The sequence below is a fragment of the Cebidichthys violaceus genome, unplaced genomic scaffold, assembly GCF_023349555.1.
Source record: "Cebidichthys violaceus isolate CVI_PGR_0920_01 unplaced genomic scaffold, fCebVio1.0.p SCAF_9, whole genome shotgun sequence".
NCBI lineage: Eukaryota > Metazoa > Chordata > Actinopteri > Perciformes > Stichaeidae > Cebidichthys > Cebidichthys violaceus.
The window spans coordinates 1,518,372-1,526,964 of record NW_027176975.1 but is presented as its reverse complement, the minus strand read 5'-3'; the positions used below and the strand labels follow the sequence as shown (position 1 = coordinate 1,526,964).

General features: G+C 39.6%; 1 protein-coding gene across 1 annotated transcript in view; it reads right to left on the bottom strand.

Moving 5' to 3' along the window:
- Positions 1–4,415: 4,415 nt before the first annotated feature.
- The window catches only part of snx2 (sorting nexin 2), a 26,389-nt gene continuing 22,211 nt past the window's right edge, over positions 4,416–8,593 (bottom strand). Inside the window, exon 15 of the mRNA XM_068703065.1 lies at positions 4,416–7,840. Coding sequence (XP_068559166.1) covers positions 7,790–7,840 — 51 coding nt within the window. The 3' untranslated portion in view covers positions 4,416–7,789. The remainder of the gene's footprint in view (positions 7,841–8,593) is intronic.

Here is an 8,593-nt window from a genome sequence, read left to right as displayed (position 1 = left end):
CGAAAAGAGGAAGATGAAAGAAGAGCGAAGGAGGAAAAGAAGTGAGAAGGAGACAAGAGGTAAAGGATGGTGATGAAGAAGCAAAGGAAAGGAGTTGGAGGAAGAAAAAAAAAGGAGTCGGGAAGGAGGAGAGGAGAGAGGAGAGAGGAGAGAGGAGAGAGGAGAGAGGAGAGAGGGTCCTCCTCTATCAGCAGATAAGAGGCAGAAATGGATGAATCCTATTGGCCGGCGAGCCTCTTCCAGCCTCTTATCTCCTCGCCATTCGTGAACTCGGGACACATTTCATAGAAATTTGCGAAATCAGGAAAGCTGGGTATCGTGTCATCTATCACCGGGCGACACCGGCCCATACATCCTCCCGGCTTCACAATAAAAGCCACAATTGACACTTTTGTTTGGGGGGGGGGTGTTAACAATTATATGCTGCAGCAGCTACAAAGCACCAGCTTTGGGTTTCTTGTTTTCAAGGTCAAACTAACTGAATTCAAGACTTTTTAAAAAGTAGCGAAGTCGCTCACGAATCACATTGGTTTAAACGGAAAGTTTGACTGTTGATTGAGAATATGACAAGAGGTTTGAGCTGAGGAGAGGAGAAAGAGGACAGAACAACATCATGGCAGGAGTGAGAGGATCAGACAATGAGGAAGACAATGAGGAAGAACAAACACATTCAAAGTGGAACTTTCAACCTCAGCTTTGAGCCGGTTTCAAGGCCCAAAGACGATAAGGAACAACCGTCACTGCAGCCGTGTCCTGGACAGCTCCACTACCTCCACCATCTTTCTTTGCTCCACACACTTTGTTCAGCCAATCTAATCAAGGAGATTCTATAAACATCCAAGTCCTCCAAATGTTCGACTAAGAACGAAGAACGAGACGGAGAATAGGATCAGTCCGTTGGCATCACTCTCACACCAGCATTCGTAGTTATACTTAAAAAATGAATGGGCCGGAATTCATAGATTTCCCCCAAAATGATTTTGTATGTTCTCCAAATAATCCTGAACGAGAACGTATGAAGCCCACTGAAGCCCACTGAAGCCCACGTAGGACGGGTCCATACATTCCATACATTCACAATTATTAGTAGTGTTTTTATTTACATTTGAATTCATCTTGTTGTTGCTCACATTCTACGTCTGCTTGCTTTTCTCTCTCCGTCCGTAAATATATATTTTATGTCGTATAAGCTCTCGTGGGTTTGACACTGTATTTTGTTTTTTTTATGTAATTCAGTGAAATGATCCGTTACACACTCCGACCGATTTTTCACTCATCTGCGCCGTGAGTATTTGGTGCGTAACCAATAAAGTTTGTATATGTGTGTGTGTGTGTGTGTGTGTGTGTGGCAGTCCTGTGCATGACAAACTGGTCCAATTTCAGGCGTGTCTCGGCGGCTGGCTGATATTTGTCTCACTGGCGTTGTTGTTGTTGTTGCGGCCCTTCCTTCCTTCCTCCTCCTCCTCCTCCTCCTCCTCCTCCTCCTCCTTTTCTTCTTTTTAGTTTCCCCTCAGATTTGAATCGGCATGGGGGGGGGGGCAGTCTGACAGGGCAGAAATAATTACAGTACAACCTTCTCCCCTCGCTGGCTGTTATATTAGCCCTCTTATCAGGCTGCTGAGGGGGGTAGTTGATCAACTAAGGTCACTGTATCCTGACCACGGCACAACAGCTACACCGCCATTTGGAGATATGATAAATAAAAGCCTGGGGGGGGGGGGGGTTACACTGCAACAACACTGTTATCTGCTGCCGAATGTTTTTCGTTTCATTCTCTTTCCCTCCCTGAAACTCCACTGTGTCCGTGTCTCCGGAGAGAAAAGGGGAGAAAGTTAAAGTAGCCGACGGAGAGAATATGGAAAGTGTCTGTAAATGATGAGCTGAAATAATAAACACCATTTTTGAAGTGGCTGTTTTTATTTATGTACCCGAGCCCTGCAGTGATAGCGTGAAAGAAGCAGCGACATTATTCTAAAAAAAGAAGGAAAAAAAAGCGGGTGTCGGAGACGGTCGGCGCCGGTGAGAGCCGAGATAATAGATGCACCTACATTATCCTGAAGTGGCGGGGAAATTGAGGGGTTAGGAGGGTGAGCGGGACCGATGTGCCTACATTATTCTAAGGCCAGATGGATAGCGAGGGGGGGGGGTCGTAGATGGAGAGCGTGAAAATAAATACATCTCCATTATTCTGGAGTCGAGTGAGAGCGAGAGGTTAAGAGTGAGGGAGGGGGGGGGGGGACAGATGCAGATGCATTATTCTGGAGTCAAAGTGGAACATTTCAGAGGTGGAGGTGAAGCGGGAAAAAGTGGATGCACCATTACTCTTGGGTTTAGGCGACAGAGGGAGGTTAAGGATGCAGGTTTACCTACATTATTCTCAACCTGATGGAGGCAGGAAGACCACAGTGTTAATGGTGTGGTTTGTTCTGTAAGGGGGAGTCAAAACAAGAGGTTAGTCCGAGATACAGGTGTACAACCTCCAGCAGGGGGCATCAATAAAGTGCATCCGCACAATCACCATCTTGGTTTTTGGTCGTCACCATCTTGGTTTTTGGTCGTCACCATCTTGGTTTTTGGTCGTCACCATCTTGGTTTTTGGTCGTCACCATCTTGGTTTTTGGTCGCCACCATCTTGGTTTTTGGTCGCCACCATCTATGTTTTTGGTCGTCACCATCTTGGTTTTTGGTCGCCACCATCTTGGTTTTTGGTCGCCACCATCTATGTTTTTGGTCGCCACCATCTTGGTTTTTGGTCGCCACCATCTATGTTTTTGGTCGTCACCATCTTGGTTTTTAGTCGTCACCATCTATGTTTTTGGTCGTCACCATCTTGGATTTTGGTCGTCACCATCTTTGTTTTTGGTCGTCACCATCTTGGTTTTTGGTCGCCACCATCTTGGTTTTTGGTCGCCACCATCTATGTTTTTGGTCGTCACCATCTTGGATTTTGGTCGTCACCATTTTGGCTTTTGGTCGTCACCATCTTGGATTTTGGTCGTCACCATCTTGGTTTTGGTCATCACCATCATGGTTTTTGGTCGTCACCATCTTTGTTTTTAGTCGTCACCATCTTGGATTTTGGTCGTCACCATCTTTGTTCTTGGTCGTCACCATCTTGGATTTTGGTCGTCACCATTTTGGCTTTTGGTCGTCACCATCTTGGTTTTTGGTCGTCACCATCTTGGTTTTTGGTCGTCACCATCATGGTTTTTGGTCGTCACCATCTTTGTTTTTAGTCGTCACCATCTTGGATTTTGGTCGTCACCATCTTTGTTCTTGGTCGTCACCATCCTGGATTTTGGTCGTCACCATCTTGGTTTTTGGTCGTCACCATCTTTGTTTTTAGTCGTCACCATCTTAGATTTTGGTCGTCACCATCTTTGTTCTTGGTGGTCACCATCTTTGTTGTTGGTCGTCACCATCTTGGCTTTTGGTCGTCACCATCTTGGATTTTGGTCGTCACCATCTTGGTTTTTGGTCGTCACCATCTTTGTTTTTGGTCGTCACCATCTTTGTTTTTGGTCGTCACCATCTTGGTTTTTGGTCGTCACCATCTTGGTTTTTGGTCGTCACCATCTTGGTTTTTGGTCGTCACCATCTTTGTTTTTAGTCGTCACCATCTTTGTTTTTAGTCGTCACCATCTTGGATTTTGGTCGTCACCATCTTTGTTCTTGGTCGTCACCATCTTGGTTTTTGGTCGTCACCATCTTGGTTTTTGGTCGTCACCATCTTGGTTTTTGGTCGTCAGTAAATATATTTTGTTCTGAAGAAAACTTCACCTTAAAACCTATAAGAAATGTATTGCTTTACATTGTTGTATATTTTGCCATTGACAGCTCTGCAAACTGTAAAAATAACAAATTGATTCAGTCAATAATACTAAAACACAGTTTAAGACATTTTATTTTGAAGGTAACACTGACCTTAACGGCTCAACTGGTGACGAAATGTGACAAAAAAAGAACACACACACACACACACACACACACACACACACACAGACTAAATATTTCTCTGGAGTCTCTTAATAAAGTCAGATGTGAATTTGTTCGTCTTCACCAGAAACCTGCAGCGTGAATATGACAGCTAGTCGATCCTGTGACGGCCACAATGCAAAGTAACACACGGCCTATATGCTGAGTGTGTGTGTGTGTGTGTGTGTGTGTGTATGCAGAGCTGATGTGAAGCCTCCTGACAGTTTGTGTGAATCGTTTCCAGTCTCTGATTATCATTTTGAGGTTTGACAGTTTGACTGTCTGGATTTTAAAAATAGAGCTGGAGAAGAGACAACACACAGGTGAGGACGGTGACGGGTGACAGGACAGGTGCTGTTCTCTGCTACCTGTACTATTGACACTTTGAATAATAATAAATATTATATAATATAATAAATAAAACCCAGTGCGACCACAGGTGAGATACATTCCTTTATTGTAATTAAAGTTCTGCTCTGCAGCGCTGCAGGAATGTCACGTCAAAACAAAAAGACATTAAAAAAAAAATCTGCTCAGATAAAGAATTTCATCGCAAAGTGAAAACATAAAAATTAAATCAACTGAAAATACTCAACCATTGCACATCATTTAGGCGGCAATGAAATGTGGAAAGACACAAAGTGAAATACAAAAAAGGTAGCGATCGATGCAGAATGATTTCAGACGAAGAATTCCAGTTTTAATTCCAACAATAAGAGATGAAAAAAAATGATTTATATCTTCAGGATGTCGGATTAGATCCTGATAATGAAGTGTGCTTTAAATTCAACGAAAACAAAATCAAGAGCACATTCAATATTTGTAGCTGCAGCGCTCACACTGACCAACAGGAGGAGAACCAGTCTGTCCTCTGGACGGACGGACGGACACCGTCACATGACAATCACTCACGTCCTCCACACCTCAAACTACCATCGCTCTTCATTCTCCTTCCTCTGCATTGGAAACACGCTTGTTAGCATCGATGCTAAATATGCTGACAAGCGTGTTTTCGAGTTCTTCATTTCCCCGTTAAAAAACAACAACAACAACCCCAAAACATCAAAGTCTTCGTCTTTGAGGGAAACGAAGAGGAGGAAGAAACGCACCGAGGTTCTGTTCACGCCGCAGGTTCTCAGGATACGACCGTTTACTTGCATCAATTTACGTTTTTTTACGAGATCCAACGTTATTCTATATTGAGGGATGCGACTCAACGTGGACGATGTGTTGTAGTTTACATACACTTTTTAAAAATGACAAACCCTACCGACCCAATTCACTACAGGCCCTTCTATATAAATCATGAATAGAGGAAATGTATAACGTTCCTGCCATTTACTTCCATTATCTTTGAACAGATGAAGCTGCCATTTAGAAGAAATACTTCCAAATACGAACATTCAGGCTCCCTCATGTGGCTCAAAAGTGAACTGCAGATAGAAATGTGAAATAAAATAATTATGGAAGAGTTTTTGTCTTGTTGGTTCTCCATCTAACAAAAAACACATTTTTAGCCGGATGTTCTCTTTGAGGTGTGAACGCCAAAATACTCACATTAACTGAAACTGTTTTATTTGGTTTGGAGAGACCGTAAAGAGCGTTTACAACCCAGAATATTGGTGATTTTACCGTTTAAAAGACCAAATAGAGACTAAATTATTGGCTCAACAGCATTTAAGCGACAATAGCTTCATGTTATTTCAAAAAAACTTTTACTTTTCAAACCGATTCAAATGAAAAATAATCTGACCTGCAACAATTCTCTTCTGGTTTTCACGGTTTACACCTGGATTCAACTTTGTGTAAAACCGTCTGAACATTTAGGACATAGATTAATTAAAGTAAACAAAGTAGCGCATTAAAAATCAAACTTTTCAAGGCAGAAGAGAGATGAAATAAAAGGTTTGTAAATGTTGAGACGGCAGCAGTGAACTGAACAAAGTGAGATTCTTCCTTCTCTGCACGAAGGAGAGAAAACGTTGCCTTCACTTACGATCATACAGCAACAGAAACAAGTCGTTTTGAGATGCGAGTAAAGGGGGGGGGGTCGAACAGGAAGTCCAAGACACAAAAATAACACAAAGGATTCAGTCAGTCGTCCTTCAGCACCAACTCCGGATCAGATTCACAGCTCTCCTTTTAAAGTATTCTGACTTTCAGGTTTGTTTAAGTGGTTCCCAAAGCTGCTAGCACTGTTAGCATGACTGTTAGCGCCGGATAAAACTACAATAATGAAATGTTTATGGATGAAATTCAGCGGATAATTGCAACCCATTCTTAAACACTGAGCCGGAAATAAAAAAGTTAAAAGGTTCAAAACTGCATTAGGAGAAAGAAAACTACAATACCCAGAGATCACTGCAGCAGGACAACATCCAATCGGACAGCTTCAGATTTCTTGTCGGATAAAGTAAAGAAAAAAATTTGACACAATTCACTTTGGATTTGTTCCGAATAAGATACATCTCTTGACTTCACGCCAACCGCTGAGGCTCATGGGTACTGTAGTTCTTAAAAGGACAAAGTATGGAAGACCGTTAATGCCAGAAAAAAACCTGAGAAGTCAGGATTGATAAAAAAATAGACCAAGTCATTCTGTTAATCATTTACAAGCTGTATACAAATATTGAATAATGTTTAAAACACACTATTGTGTAGTTATAAGCAGCTATAGGAAAATTTTATTGTATTTTATGGGTGTTGCAGTTATTGACGAATAATTAATAACCACCAATACCTGCTTACAACTACAATATAGTGGGTTATTAACCATTTGTTTATGATACATAGCGTTTATAAATGCTAAATAAGGAGACGTAGAGCGTCGCCGCTCGTTCCTGTAGGAAAACATTCTAAATTTAAGGTTCACTTGTTGACTTTTTTTCCGGAGTTCTTAAACCAGATTCAACAGCTTTCGTCATGTGAGCAGTTTCTGTTAAATATCACAGATATTAATGCTTAATTCTTTCAATATCTACGCATACGTTAAAGTGTGTTTAAATGTCAATCTCACACCGTACTGTTCTCGACTCACTCTGGACTAAAAAACGTTTCATTATTGTCAGAATTTAAACCTTCATTTAGACTGTACATTGATAGAGAAGTATTAACTAATTTGATATATAAATATATATATATATATTTTTTTTTAGCATTCCTAACTTCATTTTTTTTTTGTCAGTAATGAGCTTCCATACTTCCAAAGACCAAACTGATGGAGAGAGAAACAAAGATGGTTTCTTTACCTTTAGAATGTGTGTTTAGGAACATTGACGTTAATCCCTAAAAACATAACTCAAATACAAACTTTCGTATTTTTCTTTCCACCAAAGTGCTTTAAGTTTGTAAAAACTGACACCGTGTTAGAATCGGTTCGATGAGGAAAGGGTTAAAAAAAATAAACTGGTGCTGTGTTCAAGTCAAACGGGATTATGAGCTTCTGGCTTGGAAACAACTTTTGCAGGTTTCATTTTTACAAACAAAATGACACACGGGAACTTTGTCCGTTTTGAAATTTTGCTGAATTCTGAAAACACCCGAGAAGGAAATAGTGTATAATAATAGAGCGCAACACTGTTGTTAATATTACCGTGTTATCGTAAAAGCAACAATTATTCTGACAGGACTTGAACGCAACACCGAAGTTCAGCGGGAAAAGAAAAAGAATAAAATAAAAGATGACGAACTGTGAATTCAAGAGTTTATCTTGATTTTGTTTTAACTGCAGAAAAGTCACTTCTTCATCGCTCTGGGCATGAACAGGAGGAGGAGGGGGAGCGGTGCATTGTGGGTAGTGTAGTCAGGACTGTCTTTATGAGATGGCCTTGGCTTCGGGTAAGAAGGCGTCCCAGTATTTAATCAGCTGTGGAAGCAAAAAAGGGAAATTATTCACTTTTTAATTTTTTAATTTCATTGTTTAAAATGTTATTTGTAAAATGTCTTATTTGTTGTGTTCCATGATAAACATATGGAAGTCTGAGGCTGACAATATTAAACTTAAATTGTGTAATAATATTTGTGTTTGAGTGTCTTTAAAGAGGCAGAATTACTGATAACATTTTATATTTAAAACTTCATTGACAAATCATTTTCAGTGCAAAAAATGTACATTAAAATTAAAATTCTGAATTAAAATAAAACTTTATTGTCCATAACTACATAACTGACAAGGATCACAAACAAACACATTAAGTCCAAGGTATTGTTGTGTACTATGTACGAATTACTTATACATAATACACACATATAATTCATACATAATACACACATGTATGTTTCAATTATTTCATCTGAAAATGTAAAAAATGGCCTAAAGAATTATGATTTTATTTTTTAATTGAATTTAAACTTTAATTTCTATATTGTTGAACAGAACAGCATGAACACATGAAGGTAAAATTAAATTTAATATTTTATTTTAATATTGTCAGCCGTAGACACCCTTATAATTGTAATAATCTTTGAAGTTATTTGATTCAAGTTTATATTGAAACATTATGTAAAATATAATTATTAAATATTCAGAAATTAACAAAAATGTAATATTTATTATGATTATGTATTTTCATTGATGTGTGTTATTAAGTTCGTATTATATAATATATGAATAATAATA